The 25,294-nt window shown below is 40.2% G+C and overlaps 2 protein-coding genes across 10 annotated transcripts in view; one reads left to right on the top strand and one right to left on the bottom strand.

The window, feature by feature from the left end:
- LAMA2 (laminin subunit alpha 2) overlaps window positions 1-25,294 on the top strand; it is a 641,423-nt gene that overhangs the window by 601,767 nt on the left and 14,362 nt on the right. For all 6 annotated transcript variants that reach the window (XM_082731189.1, XM_082731188.1, XM_082731187.1 and 3 more), the window contains 5 exons: window positions 5,257-5,433; window positions 5,582-5,750; window positions 16,318-16,430; window positions 16,765-16,954; window positions 18,957-19,112. In XM_082731189.1, coding sequence (XP_082587315.1) covers window positions 5,257-5,433; window positions 5,582-5,750; window positions 16,318-16,430; window positions 16,765-16,954; window positions 18,957-19,112 — 805 coding nt within the window. The remainder of the gene's footprint in view (window positions 1-5,256; window positions 5,434-5,581; window positions 5,751-16,317; window positions 16,431-16,764; window positions 16,955-18,956; window positions 19,113-25,294) is intronic.
- ARHGAP18 (Rho GTPase activating protein 18) overlaps window positions 6,055-25,294 on the bottom strand; it is a 283,705-nt gene continuing 264,465 nt past the window's right edge. The window contains exons 15-16 of one of the 4 annotated variants that reach the window (XR_014311937.1): window positions 9,853-10,757; window positions 6,055-6,532 (exon numbers count right to left, since the gene is read on the bottom strand). The gene's annotated coding sequence lies outside the window, so the exon portion shown is untranslated. Of the gene's footprint in view, window positions 10,758-25,294 lie in introns of all 4 variants that reach the window. The other 3 variants (XR_014311938.1, XR_014311936.1, XR_014311939.1) reach the window with 3 other exon arrangements.

Genomic DNA, 25,294 nt, shown 5'->3' with positions numbered 1-25,294 from the left:
ACGGCTCTAGACAACTTGTCCTGACTCCCATCCACTCCCCTGCTCACACGACTCTCTGGACCTTTGCGCGTGTGGTCCGACGGTGCATTGCAGAGCTGTTGAGCAGCGTAATGTCATCTTCTTGACATTTCATACTTCCGGGAACCTCATTTAACTTGGCCCCTAGGAATTCTCTTCACGTTTTTATTCTGTGCAGTTCTCCACTCTCGCTTTGGAGAAACCGACTGCATCTTCTGAAGCTGTAGATAAGAAAAATCCCTCCCTCCGCACCTCTCAAATATTCTCCTCTCAAATAAGGTATGTGCAGAGTGAGGCCCACGGAGGAGCTCAGCTGGAACTGGCCGCCTTTGGCAGCTGCTATTTCGTTCAGGTTCCAAAGCAGTTATGGCAGCTGCTTAGAAACCTGTCACAGAGCCAGAGTGTGGCAGGCAGCTGCAGGACCTCCTGAGAGCTGCTGAGTGCATGCCTCATCCCTGCACCCTCCTCCCCAGACCAAGGGGTGCTGGGGTCCCTGCAGAGTGGCTTCAGGAGGGAACAGAGCCCCAGAGAAAGACAGGAACAGGCTGCTGTCCCACCTCCCCGGTGCATGGAGGCTGCCTCTCTGAGGGACCAAGAGAGCACTTGCTTTCCAGCCCTGAGTCACAAAATTGGCAGTACCCGCATCATAAACTGCTCTCTCCTTTCTCCAGAATTCTGGGGTACTTAATATTTCCTTTATTGGGAAAGTCGTCTGTATTTTCATCAAAATGTTGTATGGCAACTCAGGTAATTAATTTAGAAGGACAGTTAGAGTAAAGGAAAACAGAAGCCCAGAGACTTCAGCCCTCGAAGCCTTGAGCAAGCCATTTCATTAGACTGAAGACATAGAAAAGACCTGGAAATCAAATGTGAGAAACCTCAAGACACAGAGGATATTTTTTAAAAAACAACAGTAAGAATGTGTAGCAATTGTTCAGTGAGCAGATGCTATTCTATATAGACCTATATTTTCTAATTATCCTCTTGTGTGTAGAACAGTTTAGATAAGTAATAAGAAGGTTTTATCTTCTAAGTAAATGATAAAGCTTTCCTTCGCTCTTTTTTTTTTTTTTTTTTTAATAGAGAGCATTAGGTGGTGGGCTGAATTGATACTAAGCTTTCTTGCAGAATGTCTAAGTGAGATGTTTAGAAACCATGATTAAGAAAAATAAGGGATGGATGTTTGGACAAACTAAGAACTTTTTCTAGCCTAATAGCCAGATATTGTGGTCATGGTCTCTGAGAAGGAATGCAGACTGAATTTTCTCATTTGAATCTTAGAGACCTCTCTAAACTATTGTTTTACGTGTCTCCCAAACTAGGTTTCAGGTTCTTTGCAAAACGTAAATCCTTCTCATTGTCAGAAGGACTTTGTAAATCTTTAAAATTTAGAGAATCTTGATAAACAAGTGCAGATTTGAGAAATATGGTTGACAAAAAGAAGTCATCCAGAATAATGTTATTTTGTAGAGAAAGTATTCTGCCATTCCCCACTGCATTACGATGTTGTGCTAAGGTGTCCTTTTAACAGGTGTCTCTTCAGGAAGGGCATTTTATTATGCCAACTTCACAGCTGTTGGTCATTTATCCAACCTTTATTTGATTAAGTTCGGTGCATAGTACATCCCTGAAAACTGGTCATTCGGTTAATTGACCATATAAACAAACAGTTTTGCCATTCGATGCTAATTAAAGGATAATGCATTGGACATATTAGTGAGTAGTCACTGAACTCTGTGGCAAAGCAAGAACACATTTGCTACCCTAATGTCTCGTTCAAAACTCTGAGGTCAAAACACAATCATCACCTATCCTTTAAGCAAGCGCTTCAATTAACTGAGTAACCAGAGATTGCTAATGACCCTAAGAACATCACCTAGAAACATTTTTAAATGCTCCATGCCTATTCTGTGTCAAACACTAGACACTTTCCCTGTGTCAAACACTAGACACTTTCTTTTAACACCTCCATCTGTGCTCGCCGACTACCTACTCTTACCCTTTTGTGTGACTTCAAAGATTGTATTATTTCGCGTTGATTATGATACTCTTGTTAATTTGGAAATACTTGCTTTCTTCCAACACTATTCAGATCATAAATGTCAATTATCACTTCTTTTCCTAAAATCCTGGATAAGACAGTAATTTGAATACCACCTTATAAAATGATTGGATTTTTATCAAACGTGGAGGCAAACATTTCAAGATTGTTCTTGCCCTATTCTCTCTCCCTCTCCCTCTCTTTCCCCTCCTTCCCCCCCCACCATCTCCCCATTTCTACCCCTTCCTCTGCAAAAATCTCACTTAACTCACTTTGATGTCTAATTCTATGATAATCCAGTGATCCCTGCTTTCTATAACTGTTTTGCCCTCTGACCCTTCTGACCCTGACTCTACCTAAATGGCCAGTACAGGACAAAAGCATTAACCCCTACGAGTCTGGAGTAGATGCATAGGCAAGTATTCTCCTCTGTGAGAGCATTCTTCATACAGGTACAGAATTAGGCTGAAAGCCACAAAGTTAGATCAAATATTCCAGGAATAATTTGGGATTTCCAGAATGGGGATCATTATTTGGACACTGCAACCCAAGTATTTTTTACCATTCGAAATATGTTCAATCAAGATAAAATTACAAGGGTCCCTGGGTGGCTCAGGCAGTTAAGCATCTGCATCTTGATTTCAGCTCAAGTCATGATCTCAAGGTCATGAGATAAAGCCCTGGCTCGGACTCCATGCTCAGTGGGGAGTCTGCTTGGGATTCTCTCTTTCCCTTTCTCTCTCGCTCCACTCCTCCCCCTTATGCACACTCACACAGACTCATGTGCACACTCACTCTCTCAAATAAATCTTTTTTTTTTAATTGCAGATTTTGTTCTTCGTGTAAATTACAAGTGTCTAGGCACCTACTTCTCTTAACATCTTCTTGCACATATATAACCCAATTGGTGGTCATTTGAAAACAAACGCTTAGACCCATATTTCAAACAAACAAGAAACCGAATATTAGTAATGAGATGTTTAATCATGAAACTCCAAGAATCAACTGTTGAAGTTGTAAGAAGATATAGCTAACTCATCATAATACTAATAGTAATGTTTCTTATAGTGCATTTTGCATATAATAGGTCCTCAGTAAAGAGTTACAGAATGAATACTTAAAAAAGAGGAAATACACCAGAATCATAATGAACACATTAATAATGTTCCTCTTTACAAAAGAACTAAATGCGTAATCTAGTTTGATGCTCCTAGAATGTAAAATACAAGCAGGATTTAGCTATAGTCTTCCAGCAATGCCTTTATTAAGTAATATAGCTTCCATGCAATTCTTTAATTAATGTTTTCCATGGCTTAAAGTAGGTATTTTTATCCTCGTTTTATAAATGAATGAAGTGAGATTGAGCAAGATTAAAAAACTGGCCCAGGTCACACAGTTAGTAAGCTTCTACACTAATACTTAGTTCCAGTATCTTCCTTCTGAAAGCTCATTCTCATTCTCTATCTCCCCTACTGTGATCTAGTAAGAAAGGACCACTGTAATGGTCCTTGGGGCAGAACCTGATCGGAGAGTCTACATCAGAACCATGAGGGCCTCTGGCTCTCTAAAACCTAATCGAGATCAGAGATTTGCTCTTCCTGAACATTCTTTAATAGTGGCTCAAACCCCTCATTAAAACTCTTAAACATTGCTATGTCAGGTTAGTAAGAAATTGCTTTTAGGAAAAAAAAAAAAAAAGGTGTTGGGGTTGCAGGGCTGCTTCTCAGTGAGTCACACATGCCCAGAAGTGAGTGTTTTTCTGAAAGTCCCCTAAACCACTCACATTCTTAGCAATAAAGTTTGAACCTTCTGATTTTTGCCAACACACTCTTCCAGAGTCTGGTAAAAAACCAATATGCCATTTCCCCCCATGTCCTTTGAAAATAAATCCAACCTGTTCCCTCTATACCCCCTGAACAATGACATTTTGAGCACCGATGACATCCTTTTTCTTCTTCTTCTTCTTCTTCATTCTTTTACATCTGAACCCTCTCAAAGTGGACCAATTGCTCAGAGCCATTTCAGAACATCTTTGCCCTAGTTTACTATTTGTAGTTCCACATGTGGTTTTTGGTTTTTATAAAATCAAGTGAGATGACATTTTAGGATTGAGTTTTCCATCTAAGTACTTTGGTTTTCTGCCCAGATATGTAGTAAGTTTTCAGTAATCCATTCGTGATCCTCAGGCTAGTGACTAATACTTACTAATAGCCTCGTGCTCTAGCGTGGGACTGAAATTCAAAATCTTCCAGAACAAAAGAAAAAATGCCTTTGGTCATTTTCATCATCAGAACTCTTTGTCTGCCTTGATTCTTTGCCCCAGGATCCAAGGATTGTTGTGAATAAGTAGCATGAGATTCTCAATGACTAGTGTGTGACTTATCTCTCCTAAGCAAATTAGGGAAATGAATGAAACACTCACTAAGGAAAATCATTGCAAGGAACAAGTAGCATGATGCTCTTGCCGGTCTCTTCTATTCCAAAAGCTAGCAGCTGGGGCTGGATGCCTGGATGGCTCAGTAGATTAAGTGTTTGCCTTTAGCTCAAGTCTTGATTGCAGGGTCCTGGGATCTGCCCCATCTCAGTGTCCCCTCTCAGTGGGGAGTGTGCTTCTCCCTTTCCCTTTGCCCCTCCCCCCACCCCTGCTTGTGTGCTCCAGCCATACTCTCCCTCTCTCTTAAAAAAAAAAAAAAAAAAAAAAGCAGCTATGTTTTTTATAAAATGCCCTGTAAGTGTTTGCTGTGGTGTCCTGCGATCCAAACTTTCGGGAGCAGAGTTTGTCCCCCAGCAAGGAGATAATAGCTAGCACAAACCAAGAAATAAAGAACCAAAGAGCATATGCCCCCCCTGCTGTGCTAAACCCACTGAGCCTTATCAGATTCCACATAACCACACTGTACGGAAATCTCAGCTCTACAGGCTTCTGTGTGGGGCTGCTATCACCAACAGAACCAAGGGTGGGCGTTGCAGGCCCACCATCGCCTTCTTAGTCACCTCTCAGGAAGGTCTGACGAAGGAGGCAGAGGGACTAGATGCTGAGAAACAGTATCTTTAGCTTAGGGTAGAATTCCTAATTCTCAAAGGTTGGCTCCCTTAAAAGCTCCTAGAGGAAGGGGGGAGGGGCAGCAGGAAAGATTTGATTTTCCAAGGATACCGGAGTTTTGTGCTTAATTCTGCTTATTTTCATTGTTTATCAGCATCTTTACGGTTCAAGTCGATGAAGACAGAAGGCATATGCAAAACCTGACAGTAGAACAGGCAATCGAAGTTAAAAAGCTTTTCGTTGGGGGTGCCCCACCTGAGTTTCAGCCTCCCCCTCTCAGGAATATTCCTTCTTTTGAAGGCTGTGTATGGAACCTTGTTATAAACTCTGTGTAAGTACATCTGTTGGCTACTTTTTTTTTTTTTTGTATGAGGATCAGTCTACACTCTATCTAAAACCAAGGCAAGGTGGGGAAACAATGAAGAAATTCTAATTAGAAAAATAATAAAAAGTACCTAATTTTAATTCTATTCCACTAGCCCCATGGACTTTGCACAGCCTGTATCCTTCAAAAATGCGGACATTGGTCGTTGTGCCCACCAGAAGCCCCGCGAGGAGGAGGAGGGGGCCGTTCCCGCTGAAATAGTGACACAGCCAGAGCCAGTGCCCACCCCCGCCTTCCCTATCCCCACCCCCACTGTGGCACATGTAAGTGTTTATATCCTATTGCTTTCTAATTCTAACCTGTATTTTTAGTTGTTTTCAGAGAGAAGATGATTCAGGATAGCTGGTATGGTCTACTTCTAGAATCAGAGGGAGGGTCACTGGTCTATGAAAACCTGTCCTCCTCACATCGTTCCTGGATTACTTTTATTTACATATTTGTTTTGCTTAAATTTCCCTCCCTATAAAATGGAATGTGTTTTCAGCCGAAAAGTTAGCATAGCACAGAAATGTCTACGTAATCAAAAACAAGAACCATGTGTAATATCAACGCACGGAGGCAGCCATATTGATTTTCAGTCCCTTTTATTCACATTTTAAATAGTAGATCTCATAGCATGTATATCATTTGGTATTCTGTTTTTTAAAACTGGTAATACATAATTAGATATCATACAAATGTGTGTGTCTGATTATGATGCTGACGGGCCATGTCCACAGAGCCAGAGAGGGTCTCACAGGACCAGCCAAGAGGGTCCTTGGCTTCTTGAAGGACAGAAATCAAACATGAGCCAGCAGGCAGTGAGAGCAGAGTTTATTGGAGATACAGAGAAAGCAGATATATTCGGAGCATCGGGGAGACTCAAAAAGGAAAGGAGTATGAGTCTCATTTGTTCAGGCGTGGGGGTTTTTTACTGAGAATTGTGGTCCAATGTACATGTTCTGTCCTCTCAGGCATCCAGGAACTGGTTAGAACAAAGACAAAGGCCCAAGTGTTTCTCCTTGGAGCCAGCAGGCCCTGGCGTCAAGGTATCTAGGCTGGTGATCTGCAATACAAAAATGATAGCTTTGTCTGGTCGTTCCCACCTGGTCCTTCCTTAAATGTTATCTGTTCTAAAGAAATGATTAACTCTTTGTCACTTACAAGGAGGGCACAGACTATTTGCATCCTGAGGCACACGCAGAGTGGTTGGGGTCACAGTTCTTAGCGAGAAGAGAGGAGCAAAGGAGCAGAAAGGAACAAAAAGCAGATTTTTATAGAATCCTTCAGTTTCCCTAACTCAAGGACGTCTGTGTCTGTGTGAGTGTGTGTATGTGTGACACACACAAAGAGACACACAGGTTATTTCGTTGTATGGGAGGTCATCATTTCATTGATGAGAGCATGGGTCCCTGAGTAGACAGTCTGGGTAGCAATGCCTGCACTCCAGTCTACTGTGTGTATGAATTTGGGGAAGCTACTTCGCCAGTCTATTCCTCAATTTCCTCATCTGTGCAATATTAATAACATGTGAGTCTAAGAGTTAACATTAAGACTTAAAAATAATGTTGGCTAAATGCCTAGTATATAGAAAACATTTAATAAATGGCATAATTACTATACAGTGATGATCATAATGACTGCTTCTAAGCGCTTACTATGTGCCAGCCACCACCTAAACAATTGGCATTCAACATTATATGTAATTGTCATAATGGCTCTGGGAACCATACAACATCCCATCTTTAGCTGAGTTGATAAGAATTACCTGGCCTCAGTCACCCACCTACCCACACAGCCAGTAAACGGCAGGATGGGAATCCTAATGCATTTTCATCCATTAGGTCTAACTATACAGTCTGGCTTCATATGACTGCACCGCTCTGTCTTTACAATTTATTCTATTTTTTCCTCATCATGGGCCATTTAGAGTGCTTCTAGAAAACATATTCTGGTAAGTGCCTCCCTATACCAAACGTTCTTGTTGTTTATGTTCTTAAAATAGATTCTTGGATGGATAATTATAAGACTAAATGATGAACATACCTAAGGTTCTTAAATCGTATATCTGAATTGCTTTTTCCAGCATTTCCATCAATTTACATTTCCTCCACCAATATATCCAAGGGGGTGGATCTCTCTATCTACTGAACGGCACATGCATCCTATGTATCATGCTTGCCAATGGGTGAGCAGAGCATGCTGTCTTGAGCAAAGAATTTGAAAACCCTTGAACATCTCATTTTCTTCCTTAGTTTCTATGATGGAACTGGTCGTTCTGTAGAGTAGTCTGTGCCTTGTCACTAGAAATATTTTGAGCTTATGGCTTCTCTAGCATTTCTTCCAGGATTTGAAAATAGTGAAGTCCTTACACTTTCAGTGAGCACGGCATAACATAAAGACTTGTCAAATCCCTATGTTGTCCACCTGAAACTAACGTGACATTGTATGTCATTGATACTTCAATTAAGAAAGAAAAAAAAAATAGCAAAATATTTTCCCCCAGGGTAAATAGTCAATAATCTCGGCATTCTTCATGTGACCTAATTTCTTTTTTTTTTACATTTTTTTAAAGATTTTATTTATTTATTTATTTGAGAGAGAGAGAGTGCAAGAGAGAGAGCACAAGTAGAGGGAGTGGCAGAGGGAGAAGGAGAAGCAGACTCCTTGCTGAGCCGGGAGCCTAGTGGGGGACTCAATCAGAGGACCCTGTGATCATGACCTGAGCTGAAGGCAAACACTTAACCAACTGAGCCATCCAGGAACACAATATTTTATTTTATTTTTTAAAAGATTTTATTTATTTGAGAAAGAGAGACAGAGAGAGCATGGGTGGGAGGGTAGGAGCAGAGGGAGACGGAGAAGTAGACTTCCCCCTTGAGCAGGGAGCCCAACATGGGGCTCGATCCTAGGATGCTGAGATCATGCCCTGAGCTGAAGGCAGATGCTTAACTGACTGAGCCACCCAGGCACCCCCTCATGTGACCTGACTTCTAATTCCCATATGTGCACTGATCAATATTCTTAAGTTTGAAATATATCTTTCAAAATGCGGCACCTAGAATAGACTATATTCTTCAAAGTGCCCAGTTCAGGGGACAGCAGTACCTCTTGTTCCATTCGTCTGTCCTCATATTTTATACCTGAAAATACTTCAATGTTTTATTTTTTTTTAAGATTTTATTTATTTATTTGACAGGCAGAGATCTCAAGTAGGCAGAGAGGCAGGCAGAGAGAGAGTGGGGGAAGCAGGCTCCCTGCTGAAACAGAGAGCCCGATGTGGGGCTCGATCCCAGGACCTTAAGATCATGACCTGAGCTGAAGGCAGAGGCTTAACACACTGAGCCACCCAGGCGCCCCTACTTCAATGTTTTAAACTGATGGATCCCGCTATTAGCTCATCATCAGGTCCCCTGTTCAGTCAACCACAATCTTGGGGGCCTTTGAACCACTCGAACTTCTCTCGAGTCAGGTGTCTAAGCCAGACCATCTTGCCTTGGTCCAGTTAATTGGTGGAGAAGCCTGCGGATCCCCGGTGATCACCTTTCTTTTCTAAGGGCCCACACAAACTTTGTTTAATAGGGAGTCTCAAGCACATCTATCTCCCCGTGGTTTCTCGAGATCACATCTTTTCCCTTTTTCTGAAAATAAAGATACTTTCCCATCTGGGACTGGAGATTTTAACTCATTTAAGTTTTCCTGTAACCTTCTGTTCTAATTCCAATTTCCATTTTCTCTCAGCAGTGTATGTTTTAACTTCTCCGAAACAGAGCATGCACTTAGACAAGACAAAAGCAAAAGAGAAATGGAGTGACGGTCCTGAGGGCTCATGTACAAAGACTCAGAGAACATCAGGGCTAGGAGAGAATTGAAGATTCTGACTCTTAATTTACACATGGGAAAACAAAGCCCTAGAACATACCTCATGGGCTGTGATCACACACATTTTTGATAGTTGGCACAAAAACCCAGGTATCTAAATTCCAACAGCTATCTCCCCTTCTCTTGCACATTATAGTTATTTATGCCATGTGGTCATAATTACATTTCTTAGAATTTCCATCCCTATTGAGTTACATTTTTATAGTTTCAGATCCTGGAACTATACATATCTTTTAATTTGATTCCTTTCTCTTATTTTAGTTCTTTGTGTGGAGAGAAGTGTCTGCTTTTTAAAGGTGACTAAAAGTTAGAGGTTTGACAATTTATAACAAATAATCTTTTAAGAGCCTCCTAAATGAAAAAATGAATACGATATCATCATTGCTAGCAAGGGAGAGATGGAGAAGCAGATCTGAGGAATCATACATTAATGTAAATGACAGAGTGAGCAAGTATGTGTGGAGGTCAGTCGGGAAAAGTGTGGAGTGTGGGTTACAAACTCACCCCACTAGCTTTCGAGATTGAAAATTGGAAACATGGCAGGGTGTCCCCTTAAACTCTATTCAAACAAAATGATTAGTGGTACCTAGAAGTGTAAAAACAGGTCTATAAGATGCAAATTTTAATATGTCATCACACTCTTGTACATAAAATCTTTCCGTTGAAACAATACAAAATAATGATGACATACAACATTACGTGACATGGAGAAGACAGGATATAAAACCATACACAATGCATAATCACATCTACATCAATAGATAGAAAAACGCATTAAAAAACCCTTGCAAGAAATATATCAGATGCTAGCAGCAGATGGAGTATGGACTAGAGATGATTCTCATCATCTAAAAAAAATTCTTACATGTATTTTGTTTTCGTAACTTTTTTAAAAAGATAAATGGAAAGGCTTTCAACCTTTATTCCTCTGCAGCATCCCATTGGATAGCTGATTTCCCCTCTGAGCAAGTGCGATGTGGCGAATGGCCCCCCTCAACCCCTCCAAGTTGGGGACCACTAAGGACGCATACTGAGCCTTTACTCCAGTGATCTGAGAACTGCGCCTGCTGGTCTGCCCTACCCTAGCCCACCTACTTTTACGCAGTGGACTCTGACAGGTTACCTGTCCTCTCTAAATGTAAGATGACCCATTGAAAAATAAGGAGGATGCTATCTACCTGCAAGGATTATTCTGAGGGAATAAATGATACAAAGCACCCAGCACGTTGCATGGCTCACAGTAACACCCCATCATTCTTCTGTGGGACTAGTTAGCCTGTCACACTTTCAGTGGGAGAGCAAATGCCAGGAAAAGAAGAGAGTGAGGATTCCATGTTTCAACCATTTCAGACTCCAGTAGGATATGGCTATTATAGCTCACGTGTCACATCATTTTCCATCACCATCTTCTTCCTTTTTTTTTAAAAAAAAAAAAGCTTTTATTTATTTATTTGACAGGCAGAGATCACATGTAGGCAGAGAGGCAGGCAGAGAGAGAGAGGAGGAAGCAGGCTCCCTGTGGAGTAGAGAGCCCGATGCAGGGCTCGATCCCAGGACCCTGGTATCATGACCTGAGCCGAAGGCAGAGGCTTTAACCCACTGAGCCACCCAGATGCCCATTCTTCCCTTTTTAAAATCAGAATGTAGACTGTAAGAATATAGTTAAGAACCCAAGCTTCCAAGTTAATCCCAGACATAGGAACTATCCTCTCTTTGTTCTAGCAGAGCAGACAGGAACCATCCCCTATTCTCAGTTCCTTTCTTCTCCTTTACACCATCACATCCCTCCCCGCCAACGTCTTACACCATGAGCACAGCATTCACTAGACCCCAGCGCCCTTTCAGAGTTCCCTGAGAAAGCCCCGCCCTGTGAAATGGACCATGTCAGCCCCATCATAATATATGCCAGAATGTCATTCATCAGACGATGTTGTATGTACCTTATCTCATTTGATAGTGTGGTAGCCCGTCTTTCCTTTATGCTTTCTCTTCTTCCTTGGCCCATTTAGAGCTGCATTAAATATGCCTACATATTGTATTTGTGGAGATTTCTCAGGGAGGATGGTGGGTGTGGTTAGAGAGGACTGTAGACGTCTACAGTCACCACCTGCAGATGTATATGGTGTTTAGACCAAGTCTTTAGAGCCAGCATGGCCCATGCGGATGTATACGGTGAACTGGCTCTATTTTTTTACTTGATGCTCATTGGAAAGTTGAATTTTGAACCTTGATATCTGAAATGTGAACACTAAAAATAGCCATGAAGAGTTGTTGCTGTGAAAGGCTTTGGAGAGTTGAGGGAAAGAAGCAGCAAAGAAGGAAAGAATAGACCAAAGGAAAGCTATTTCTCTAACAGCTTTAATACTACAACTTTAAAAGCTAAGCACAGTCCATGCCAAAGGATGAATCAGTTGGATACTGATACGTATTTAAAGGGAAAACCCCTATTTTCCATACCACAAGAAATCTCTGTTCGGGTGTTCATGTGTAAGGATTACTGCAAATGCCCAATATTTACCAGAAGAGCTCGCATGCAGGGTGGTAACATAATTCACTTTCTCAATAAACAGCTTGAGCAGGGATTTTATATTTCAGAACATTAAAGTCAGTGCTGTAAAAAGTGTCTTCCACTTAGTATTCATCCATAAAAAGGAACATCACAAAGAAACCTCCAACATCTCAGATGTGATTTTAGCCCACATTTGTTAGAGGGATTACTGACTCGTGAAAGAAGAAAATGATGCAGTTTTTATGATCATTCATCACTCGTTGCTTTCAAGAACAAAGATGCCAGTTTTGATAAATGCAATTTAAATCCCTGTTCTCACCAATCTGAACCCAAGGAACGGTTGCCTACCACCCACAGGCTACCCTGACGCCAGTAACTCACGTCCAAATATCAGCCAACAAACAACAGTTGGACATGACCACTGCTTTATTTTGACCTGACATGGAGTAACTGTGAGGTGAAAAAGTTTTCACTGTTATCCATTTGCCTACGTGCGGATTCCCTCTCCCACTATGTCACTGCTCTGATCAGCACGCGCGCACTGCCACCATCAGACTCCGCCTCCATCCCCCAGCATGTCCCATCTGCCCACAACTTGTCCTGGGACAAGCAACACACCACGTCCTCCAGATCACATTTTTCCCCTTATGCACTAGCAGTACTTCAAAGAGTCGCCACAAGGTGGCAAGATTGTAACGTCTTGAGATTGATGAGCCTGTGATTTTTTTTTTTTTTATTGTTGTTTTAATACATTTCAAAGACAACTGTTTCCAAAATAATGCAGGTAAAGTATCACCTCCATAGAGATGATGCCTTCCCTCAAGCTCACATTAGCTTGAAGGAGGAATTTGTCTTGCAACCATCATTCTTTCTAAAATCTTCCTTGGAAGGGCACCTGCTTGGCTCAGTTGGTTAAGCATCAGACTCTTGATTTTTGGCTCAGGTGGTGATCTTGGGGTGGTGAGATTGAGGCACGCCCCCCCCAAAAGACTCTTGTTTACCAGAGAGTCTGCTTGTCCCTCTCCCTCCCTGTGCTTGCACTCTCTTAAATAAACATATAAAATCTTTTTTTTTTTTTAAGATTTTATTTATTTATTTCACAGGCAGAGATCACAAGTAGGCAGAGAGGTAGACAGATAGAGACAGAGGTGAAAGCAGGCTCCCCGCTGAGCAGAGACCCCGATGCGGGGCTCGATCCCAGCACCCGGGGATCATGACCTGAGCTGAAGGCTGAGGCTTTAACCCACTGAGCCACCCAGGTGCCCCAACATATAAAATCTTTTTAAAAATTTAAAAAACAAAAATTTTCCTTGGAATTATCTCATTAGAAGACCCCTCTTCTTGGGGCGCCTGGGTGGCTCAGTGGGTTAAAGCCTCTGTCTTTGGCTCAGGTCATGATCTCAGGGTCCTGGGATGGAGCCCTGCATCTGGCTCTCTGCTCAGCAGGGAGCCTGCTTCCTCCTCCCTCTCTCTCTGCCTGCCTCTCTGCCTACTTGTGATCTCTGCCTGTCAAATAAATAAATAAAATCTTTAAAAAAAAAAAAAAGAGAGAGAAGAAGAAGAAGACCCTCTTCTCATATCCCTCTTCCTTAGCTTGGATTTTGCTAGGAAGCAGATTGAAAAAATAAGATCACCTTATTCGTGTGCAAAGCACAGGGCATTTTCTGTTCCATCTTACAAATTCCCTTTAAGATATTAGAGGGGAGAAAAAGATGCTTGAGCAGCAGGAGGAGCAGCTGGACCTTGTGAGGGGCACTAGGGAGTAGGGGGGAAAGTAGTCCCAGGCAAACCACAGGGGTCTGTGTCCCAAGTCAGGCCTGGTTTCAGACTCACCCTGGGAAAGTGAGGCAGAGCAGGCAAGATCCAGTCCTTTTAACCAAGTGAGAGGAGAGGGCTACACCTGCACCAAAAACATGACCAGAAATTAGGCTGGGAAATGGTCTTCCCATTTAAATCCAAAAATGCATACGTACAAAATTCTCCTCTCCTAGCATTTCTCAGTCCTCTTCCAACTGCGTATTTTATGAAGGAAGGTGATAGATGATTTATTCAAGAAATATCCTTAATATTCATCCTATTGCAAATTGATAGAAAACCTCAATTTGGGTGTCCTTAACATACAATGGACTTAGCATATGGGATTTAAACTTCGAGGTTACTGAGTAGAGTGACCCGTTTGTTACCACTCTCTTCCACAACACTGGACGGTCTGAGGACACTGTTTTATTAGCCACCACTTCTACCTGCTGCTCAAGGTCTAATTGTTACAAAAATGAGGCTGGGGCCCCTCGGGGAGGTAGGCTTTTTCCTCAATTTCCAGTGGCCATGTTATGTAGTGCTTCTTAACCTCACAAAGTCTCTGTCCTTTCCTCATCAAAGATTTTCCTAAAATAATGTAAGTAGAGTCATCAGCCTCTTGAAGATCTGATAGGTTGTGACAGAAAACTGCTGATCGGCTCAGGACCCATGTTGGAAATCTCTGTCCAGCCCATCAGCAAGCAAGCTTCTCGTGGCGTTGGGGCCTCAGGGCCCAAAATACATAAAGACCAAAGTTCTCCATGACCTACAGCTACTGCCAATAAAATACCTAATCTCTGTAATTCCATCTGGATCATTAAAAATTCTATTAGAAAAGTTCTATTAATATTTATATGTAGTAACAAGACAGGTGACCACAACGTTTAACAATAACAACCTGCTGGTGGCTTTCTTTTCGGCCACATGTCATGGTTCCCTAATTCCTCAGCATCCAAGGACCTTTCCAATTTTTCAGATTTCAGAGCTGACAGGTTAGAGATGTTTTAGCCAAATTTTGCCCCGGAGGGACTCACAGCAGGGAGGATTCTCTTAGAGATTTCAGAGGAGGACTGCAGGCCACTAATGTGGGTGCCAGGAAATAGGGTAAGAGGCTGATAAATGATCCCAATTCTATTAATGACATCATTGCCAGCTGAGACATTAAGCTACCAAAGCCTTTCCATTTGGGCTCTTTTTACAGGCAGTGTAATAAGAAAGGGGCCACATGTTGATTCCAAGAGAGGCCATTCAGCTGTGTGAATAAATAGCATTTTCCTGATCTACCCACTGGGTTTTTGCGTATCCGTGTGAATTTCTACCACAGTCTGCTCTTTATAACTGACCATCTCCTGGGGAAGCAAGAAGGGAAATACTTCCATGAAGAGCAATTTTATAGCATTTCAAACACTTAAAGCCTTTTACCTGCTGTGGCAGAGTGCTCCGTCTGACTAAGCTCCAGAGAAAAGAGAGCAAGGCCTTTCCTCATCAAGTAAGAATGTCCTATGCACTGATGATTCATCTCATCTTCTATTTGAGAAGAACATTCTGCATCAAAAGCCTGCCTTGGGCGGTTTGGGAACCTCTGCTGAGTCAGCGCTCACTGGGGCACTGGCCCATTCTGAGCTATTAAGTGCAGATCTTAAAAACAGATGTGTTGTTTGAGAGTATGCAGGTTATTTATTTTCTCATGTACGGCGTGTTCTCAAAGCCTGCAGAAGCAGCCTGTACTTCAAGTGCTTTTGTGAAAACAGAGAACAGAGGAAGGAATTACAACTTCAGTCATTTGAGGAGGCTTGATTATCTACTGAGCTAAGGGTAATGCTGGCCAAAGACAGTCCAGCCAACCAGGACTGGCTATGTCATTTGCAGGGCCGGGAGCAAAATGAAAATACAGGGCCCCTTTTTCAAAAAAAGTATTAAGAAACCCAAGATGGTGACAGCAGAACATTAAACCAAGTAAGCCAGCCCTGCGCCAAGCTCTCCCTCCTAAGAACCCCAGGAAGTGGATCTTTGAACAGTGACAGTTGAAATGGTATATGGTAGGTTACATTAAAAATGTACTGGGTTGCCTAGCAACTGGCTCAGGGCCCGAACGGCCTGACTTGCAAGTTTAGATACACCATCTTGAAAGTCTAAATTCATGGAAGCCTTCTAGTAGAGTGATAATTTTCGAGAAAAAGTAATACAGTGGGAGAGAGAAATGGGGAGGGTCAGAAGGAGCACATTTTTCTCCTCTTCTAATTTGGTGGCTAGTTTGTCATTTCCCCATCCCATCTTCGAAGAGTATAACTCTTCGTAAGTAAAGTAAACCTGAAAAAGAAATTCCAGTTTTTTTCATAAACATCAAGTTGTTTTTTTTTTTTTTCCCCTTAGAGGGTAATGAAAACATGAACTGTTTCATAAATATTTTGGGGCACATTGATTTGGCAAGTCAAGGGCGCAGTATAAGAAGATGGATTCCCACTCACTGAACATTTCACAGGAAGTGCCTACTATGTAGTAAAGTACCGAGATATGTAAGAGACCAGTTTTTCTCTTAAGGGGCTTCAGTAAGATTACACAAGAACATTAAGCGAAAATAGAAGAAACAATTAGATAACAGGATTAAATTTTTAAAGAGCGGAGTCCATAATCTCCTCTTTCTCTCCTGGGTAATTTTGCAGGGTCCTTGTGGAACAGAATCAGAACCAGCTCTTTTGATAGGGAGCAAGCAGTTTGGGCTTTCAAGAAATAGCCACATTGCAATTGCCTTTGATGACACCAAAGTTAAAAATCGGTATGTATTCTTCCGAGATATTGGGAAAGAACTGATAACCGCAAGGACTGAGAATATGCGCTGATTCAAGTTTTAATCAACTATGCGTATTCATTAACGCGGTAAGCCTTTTAATTCACAGAGTACAGTAGAGAATCCAATTCTATTGGCCTGAGCCCAAGGAGCTCGGTTTTGGAAATCAGCAGAAAAAGTGGATTTGGAACTCACCTGGAAAGTCCTCCTCTCAGAGAACGTTTTACTGGCCTTTATGAAAATTCACCCACGGAGGCAACTTAATCTCAGAATAAGAATGCTTTTGTTTCTCTGTTTCATTTTGCACGCTTTCATTTCCCAGCCTCACAATCGAGTTTGAAGTGCGAACTGAAGCTGAATCTGGCCTGCTTTTTTATATGGCTCGGATCAATCACGCGGATTTTGCTACCGTTCAGCTGAGAAATGGATTGCCCTATTTCAGTTATGACTTGGGAAGTGGGGACACCAACACCATGATCCCCACCAAAATCAACGACGGTCAGTGGCACAAGGTAATAATAGCCCATGGGAGGTCAGCAGTGTCCCCTGAGGGGGAAGCTGGGTGGCATCCTTTGGCATTCCCCTGGTGCAGATACAATTTTGCCAGGGCCGATCCTGACTCCGATGCTACTCTTATGCTGCTGAGGCTAAAAATAAAGCTGGTGCCCAGACAACAGCCCAACCTTGGGAAGTGTAATCGGACCTGGACAGGTTTATGTTCAGTCACTCACAGGCTTCATCATGGTACCACAAGATGCCATTATTGCTATACAGCTGTGGTTCCCAAACATCTGTCCCTCTCCACCGCAGCACGCCCCCCACCCCCACCCCACCCCACCCCGCCACGGCCAGGTCGTTGAAGACATTTTTGCTACTCTCAGTGAGAAATGGGAGACGATGGAGCATGTTAATCTTAAAGCTCTATGTCTTCCATGTAAAGGAGTAATATTTACTCCGAGATTACATTTTCTTCCTTTTGAGGTGCTAAAATTGCCTCTCTTTTGTGAAATAATATTTGACACACTTAAAAGCTGGTAAACAAAAATGGGCACTAATACTTGGGTTCCCCTCCCCCATCATACCCCATACTGGTCTGTGAAAACCAAGAGTCTGAAAATCTGCTGGATCAGGTTTAAAGGGCTCTAGGGCTGCATTTCCACCGATAGCCATTTGGAACAACTTTTGAAACATTGGCCTTACACCCAGAAACTGGTACTATTATGGGCACAGAAGGCTCATCTGCCAGCTTACTGTCCTCTTTGGCATGACTGCAAATAGATAATATACTGCCTGATGAAAACGAAAACTCAGAATTTCTTTCTGCACCTGTGATCGCCTATTCAGTAAAGCTTCCCTCGGCAGACCAATGAAATGTTTAATTTTGAGAGTTTGATATTATTAGGTGGTGGATTTTATATACTAACATACTGTGCCTTGGCATATCCTATAGAAAGGCAGAGAACCTGAAAAAATACAATAAAAATGCAAAGTCAATCAACTTGTTATCTTGGAAATAAGAAACGGAATCTTCCTGTTTGCCTGGGAACTTATAAGTGGCAAATACAGATCTTCATGAAGGAGCTCTCATTAAGGCTCATTCTCCTCTCTGGCTAATAGACTAAACAGGACACTTGAAAAACTCACATATTGTTGGTCCACAATGCCTGTGGGATTAAGAAAGGAGGGATTTATTTTTGAAGATTTGTTTTTTAACAATTGCTTCCCAAACCAGAATAGGTAAATGTAAAATGAGGTCTTAATTATTCTAAGCCTGATGTAGATTCATTTTAAACCATTGTTGTACTCCAGCATTAGACTGGGTCACCCGTTCCTTTCCCTAAACTCAGATTCAAGTTTTGTTTTTTTTTTTTACACCCAAGCCAGTCTTGACAGCCCCGATTTTGCCCTGCCCCCAAAGAGAATTCACCCCACTACTGAAATTTCAGCATCAGGGAGCTGGCCATCTTCCTCCCTCCCTTTGTACTGATCGAGACTGCTGTGGAAACGGCTGTGCAGCCTTGATGTGCTCCTTCCATTCTGAGGGAGAAGTGCCTATTAAGGCAGAGGGCTGTAGCAGGTCTGAAATTGTATGGGGCGGGGTGGGGGGGGGGGCGGAGAGCAGGCTTCGCTCAAACGAATGCATGTTTAAAACCAGACATAATTTTTGCAACCCACTTAATTCAAGACAGGGCTCCCAATCGGCAAGGCTCCTGGCAACACGCATGCCTCCTGATACATGGGCTCCCTTGGCAACCTCTCAAAAAGTCTTTAATCTAAAACTCACCCAGGATGATTTTGTATCCTTTTGGAGATGGTAGTCATGGAAAAGACAGAGTATGGAATAGTCTGTAAAAACTGGTTTAATTTCACTTATGGTTTTCACACATATTAGGCACTTAGTAAATTCTTTCATTTTTTTTCCCCTGACAAAGATCCAAAAAGTTCCTACATTTACACTCTGCGTAATTGAAATTTATCCGTGATTGGCTTTAAGGACTCCTCTTCTTTTTGTAGATTAAGATCGTGCGAATTAAACAAGAAGGAATTCTTTATGTGGATGATGCCTCCAACAGAACCGTCAGCCCCAAGAAAGCGGATATCCTGGATGTTGTGGGAATGCTGTATGTTGGTGGGCTACCCATCAATTACACCACCCGAAGAATTGGTCCAGTAAGGGTCTAATTTATTCATTGTGTGTGTGTGGATTAAATAACTACTTGGGTCATGTATGTATGTTCAATTATTAGATCATATTGGCCCCTGACCACTTAGAGGTGAATAGGAAATCATCTTTTCGGAGAAGTGACAGGTTTCCTAGACAGATTTGACTAGGAGAGGTAATATCACCAAAGAGTGTGGACCCTAGGTTTGAACACCTACTTAATTATTAACTAGCTGTGTGGTCTGCAGCAAGCTATTTAATCTTCCTTTGACACAGTTCCTTCTTTTGTAAACTAGGATAATAGTACCAAACAAACAAGGTTACTCTAAAGATTAAATGGGGTAATACACTGAAAGTGTTTGGGGGAGTACGAAGCATATAGAAACAGTAGAAAACAAGGAAGATAATGGTGATAATATTGTTTCAGGACTAGAGATTTCACAAATATTGAGAGATGCGGTTACTTAAACTGCTTTTGTCCAGTATTGCACTGCAGTGTTTACAGTACAGGATTCAAAATTTAAAGTTCACACGTTATAAACCAGTGTTCACAATGTGTTTTGTCGGACTATGTGTCCTGGTTTCCTTTGGAGAGCATGATTTTAAGAAACAAAGGGGAATCAGTGTTTTTGGAGAATATATTAAAAAGAAATGTATTACATTTCTATACTCAGATCATGTGATAATGCAGCACTGTTCTTCATCAAAGACCTCTGTTCATCATAGTTGTAATTCTCAGCCTTTGGCTCCCCTTGTGGGTAATCAGGAATATGTTCCTTTCTTACTTTTTGGATATGCTACCCAGGCCTATCAAAATAAGAGTCTCTGGAGAGTGGCAAGAGTGATTATCATGTGTCCCTAAAACCAGATGAAATAGAGTGGAGCACAGTATGATTGCATTATTTTTATGGCCCTTAAACTCTAAATGCTTCATGCAAACTTACTAGCTCTAAGTGCATGTGCTTTTTCTTAAAAAAGAGTTCACTGTTTTCATTAGATTTTCCTAAGGAAGAAGCACTAAGCCGAACTTAATGCTCCTTCCCAAATGGAATTGGAAATTAGATTATGACAAAATGTATATTTAGTAAGGTTACTAAACTATTAATAGAAACATATGGGGCTAATTAAAATTTTATTTAATTGTATAGTTGACACATAATGTTACATTAGTTTCAGGTACACATGTATTTCGACAAATTTATGCATTATGCTATGCTCCCAACAAGTATAGAACCATCTGGCACTATACAACGCTATTGTGATATCATTGACTATATTCCCTATGCCATACCTTTTATTCCCATGACTTCTTCATTCCATTTATGGAAGTCTATACTTTCTGCTCTTCTTCACCCATTTTGCCCATCCTCCAACCTCCACCCCTCTGGCAACCATCAATTTGTTCTCTATTATTATGAGTCTGTTTCTGCTTTTTGTTTGTTTATTCAGTTATTTGTTTTGGGTTCTTTGTTTCTTTTTAGATCTTACATATAAGTGAAATCATATGATATTTGTTTTCTCTACTTTATTTCTTTTAGATAGTACCCTCTGGCTCCATCCATGTTGCATAAATGGCAAGATCTCGTTCTTTTTTATGGCTCAGTAATATTCCATTATATTTAAATACCATCTTCTTTATTCATCTATAATAGACTTAGCTTGCTTTCCTGTCTTGGCAGTTGTAAATAATTCTGCAAAAAACATAGTGTGTGTGCTTGCCATCTGTATGTCTTCTTTGGAAGACTATCTACCCATATCCTCTGCCCATTTTTAATTGGATTATTCTTGGTGTTGAGTTGCATAAATTCTTGATACATTTTGGATATAAACTCCTTATTGGCTATATCATTTACAAGTATCTTCACCCATTCGATAGGTTGCCTTGTCATTTTCTTGATGGTTTCCTTTGCTGTGCAAAAGCTTTTTATTTTGGTGTAGTCCTAATAGTTTATTTTTGTTTTTGTTTCCCTTGCTTAAGGAGACATATCTAGAAAGATACTGCAGTGGCTGATGTCAGAGAAATTACTGCTTCTAGGAGTTATATGGTTTCAGGTCTCACACTGAGGTCTTTAATCCATTTGAAGTATATTCATGTGTATGGTGTTATGTGGTCCAGTCTCATTCTTTTACATGTTGCTGTCCAGCTTTCCCAGTAACCTTTTTAAAGAGGCAGTTTTTTCCCCATGGTATATTCTTGTTTGTTTTAGATTAAATGACCATATAAGTGTGGGATTATTTCTGGAATCTCTGTTCTTTTCCATTGAACTATGTGTCTACTTTTGTGCCAGTGTCATACTGCTCTGATTACTAAAATTTTGTAGTATCCTTGAAATCTAGAATTGGTACCTACAGCTTTGTTCTTCCTTCTTAAGAATGCTTTGGCTATTTGGAGCCTTTTGTGGTCCCATACAGTAAATTTTAAGTATTATTTGTCCTATTTTTGTGAAAAGTGACAGAGATTGCCTTGAATCTGTAGATGCTTTAACAGTATTTATTTAACAGTGTTAATTCTTCAATCCATGAACATGGAATATCTTTCCATTTGTTTGTGTCATCTTTAGTTTCTTTTATCAGTGCATTACAGTTTTTAGAGTACAGGTCTTTTACTTCATCAGTTAAGTTTATTCCTAGGTATTTTATTCTTTTTATTGCAATTGTAAGTGGAATTATTTTCTAAATTCTCTTTCTGCTACTTTTTTATTAGTATATAAAAATGCAATTAATCTCTGGGTATTAATTTTGTATCCTGTAATTTTACTGTATTCATTTCTTCTAATAATTTTTTTGGCTGAGTCTTTAAGGATTTGGGGGGGGGGTTCTTTTTTTGTTTTTTGTATGGTATGTGATTTGCAAGTAATGACAGTTTAACAGTTTAACTTCTTCCTTACCAATTTGGACACCTTTTATTTCTTGCCTGATTGCGGTGGCTAGGATACTCAATACTATGTTGAATAAAAGTGTCAAGAATGGACATCCTGGTCTTGAACCTGATCTTAGAGAAAAGCTCTCAGTTTTTCACCCTATGTACCTTAATTCTGGGTTTTTCATATATGACCTTTATTATGTTATGTTGAGGTATGTTCCCTCCTAACCCACCTTGTTAAGAGTTTTTATTAACAGATGTTGAATTTTATCAAGTGTTTTTTCTGCATCTATTGAGAGGATGATTTTTATTCTCCATTGTGTTAAAGGTAGTATATGTTGGTTTTTGAATGTTGAACCATTCTTGCATCCCCAGAATAAGTCCTATTTGATTGTATTTTTGATATGCCATGAAATGTGGATTGTTGATGTTTTGTTGAGGATTTTTTGCTTTTATGTTCATCAGAGATAATTGGCCTATAGTTTTCCTTTTTTCTGTGGCATATTTGTCTGGTTTAGGTATCATGGTAATGCTGGCCTCATAGAATGTATTTGAAAACGTTCCTTCCTCTTCTACTATTCAGAATAGTTTGAGAGGAATTATATATTAATTATATATCTTCTGTATATTATATTAACTCTTCTTTAAATGTTTGGTAGTATTCACTTGCGAAGCCACCTGGTCTAAGACTTTGTTTGTTGGTAGTTTTTGATTACACATTCAATTTTGTTACTAGCAATTGGTCTCTCCAGATTGTTTCTTCTTAATTCAGTTTTGGAAGATTGTCTGCTTCTCAGAATTTTCCCATTTCTCTAAATTGTCCAATGTGTTTGCATATAAGTTTTCATAGTAGTCTCTTATAATCCTCTGTACTTCTGTGGTATCAATTGTTCTGTTTCATTTCTGACTTTATTTAGATACTCTTTTTTTCTTGGTGAGTCCAGTTAAAGGTTTACCAGCTTTGTTTACCTTTTCAAAGAATCAGCTCTTGGTTTCATTGATTTTTTTTTTTTAAGACTTTATTTACTTATTTGGCAGAGAGAGCACAAGCAGGGGGAGCAACAGGCAGGGAGAGGGGGAGAAGTAGACTCCTGCTGAGTAAGAAGCCTGATGCAGGGCTTTATCCCAGGATCCTGGGATCATGACCTGAGCAGAAGGCAGATACTTAACTGACTGAGACACCCAGGTACCCCATGATCTTTTCTATTGTTTTGTCTCTTTCATTTATTCCTGCTCAGATCTTTATCACTTCCTTTCTTCTCTTCACTTTTGTTCTTATTTGTTCTTTATCTAGTTATTTTATACATAAGGTTAGATTTTTTACTTGAGATTATTTTTCATGAGGTAGGCCTATCAATTGCTATAAATTTCCCCCTTAGAACAGATTTTGCTGTGTCCGTTGTATTTTCATTTTCTTTTTTATTTTTTAAGATTTTTTATTTATTTGTTTGACAGAGATCACAAGTAAGCAGAGAGGCAGGCAGAGAGAGGGGGAAGCAGGCTCCCTGCTGAAACAGAGAGCCCGATGTGGGGCTCGATCCCAGGATCCTGGGATCATGACCTGAGCCGAAGGCAGAGGCTTAACCCACTGAGCCACCCAGGTGCCCCTCCATTTTCATTTTTAATACCTTCAGTAACCTGATGGTTGTTTAGTTGCAAGCTGTTTAGTGTCCTTTTTTTTTTTTCAATTTTTTCTTGTGACTATTTTTTAGCTTTATACCATGTGACCAGAAAAGATGCAAATGATGTCAGTCTCTTCAGTCATATTTTGTGGCATAACATGTGATCTATCCTAGAGAATATTTCATTTGCTCTTAAAGAGAGTGTGTATTCTGTTGTTTTGAGATGGAATGTTCTGTGTATATTTGTTATGTCCATCTGATCTAGTGTGTCCTTCAAAGACACTATTTCCCTATTTTCATCCTGGATGATGTATTTGTTGATATAAGTGGGGTATGAAAATCTCCTGCTATTATTGTATAGCTGTCAATTCTCCTTTTATGTCTGTTAATATCTGCTTTATGTACTTAGATGCTATGATATTGGGTGAATATATATTTACAATTGTTATATCCTTTTGCTGGGTTGATCCCTTATCACTGTGTGATGTCCTTCTTTGTCTCCTGTTAGTCTTTGTTTTGTTTAATTATCGATACCCCTGCCCTGGCTTTTTTTTCCTCTTCTATTTGCACCATATAGCTCTTTCCATCTCTTCACTTTCAGTCTGTAAGTGTTTCTAGGTCTGAAGTGAGTGTCTTGTATAAAACAAATAGATGGGTCTTGCTTTTTTTTACCCATTTTGCGACTCTGTCTTTTGATTGGAGCATTTACCCATTTTGTGACTCTGTCTTTTGATTGGAGCATTTAGGTCATTTATATTAACATAATTAAATATGTACTTAATGCCATTTTGTTAATTGCTTTCTCATTGTTTCCATAGTTCTCTATTTCTTTTTTCTATTGCACTCTTTGTGATTGACAACTCTGTAGTGTCATGGCTGGCTTTCTCTTTATATTTTTGTGTATCTATTATATGTTTGGGGTTTGTGGTTACCATGAGGTTCACATGTAATATTCAAGTACATAACAGTCTCTATTGATCACCATTTAAAGTCAAACACATTCTAAAGGAAAATATTTACTCCCTCCTCCACACTTTATGTCTATGCTGTCATATTTTACCTGTTTTTATTCATAGTTTTCTTACATCTAATTATGCCCTTACCCTTCAAAGAAGTCCATTTAACGTTTCTTACAAGGCCACTTCAGTGATGATGAACTCTTTTTTCTCTCCTTCAATTCTGAATGATAATCTTGCTGGGTAAGATTATTATTATAAGTTATCAATATAACTTACTATTATAAGTTATAAGTTTTATTTTTCTTTCCACACTTTGAATATATCATGTCACTCCCTTCTAGCTTGCAAAATTTCTACTAAAAAATCAGCAGATAAGACTCGTAAGATTTTTCTAGTACATAATTTTGCTTCTCTCTTGCTCCTCTTAAAAATTCTCTCTTTATCTTTAATCTCTGGCATTTTAATTATTGTTTAGAACTATCTGTGTTTCTAGAACCTGGAAGTCTATTTCCTTTCCTTGGTTAAGGAAGCTTTCTGCCACCCCTATAATGCAAATGTTTATTTGCTTAATGTCGTCCAAGAGATCCTTAACCTATCCTATTTTTTAAAAATTCTTTTTCCTTTTTGCTGTTAGCCTAGGTGTTTTCCATTACCATCTCCCAAATTACTGATCTGCTCTTCTGCCTCTGTTTATCTCCTGTTAATCCCTCTAATGTATTTTTCATTTCAGTTATTATATTCTTCAA

The sequence above is a fragment of the Mustela nivalis genome, assembly GCF_964662115.1.
Source record: "Mustela nivalis genome assembly, chromosome: 5".
Lineage (NCBI taxonomy): Eukaryota > Metazoa > Chordata > Mammalia > Carnivora > Mustelidae > Mustela > Mustela nivalis.
Note: the sequence above shows the minus strand (reverse complement) of the source record. Positions and strands in the feature narration are given on the sequence as shown.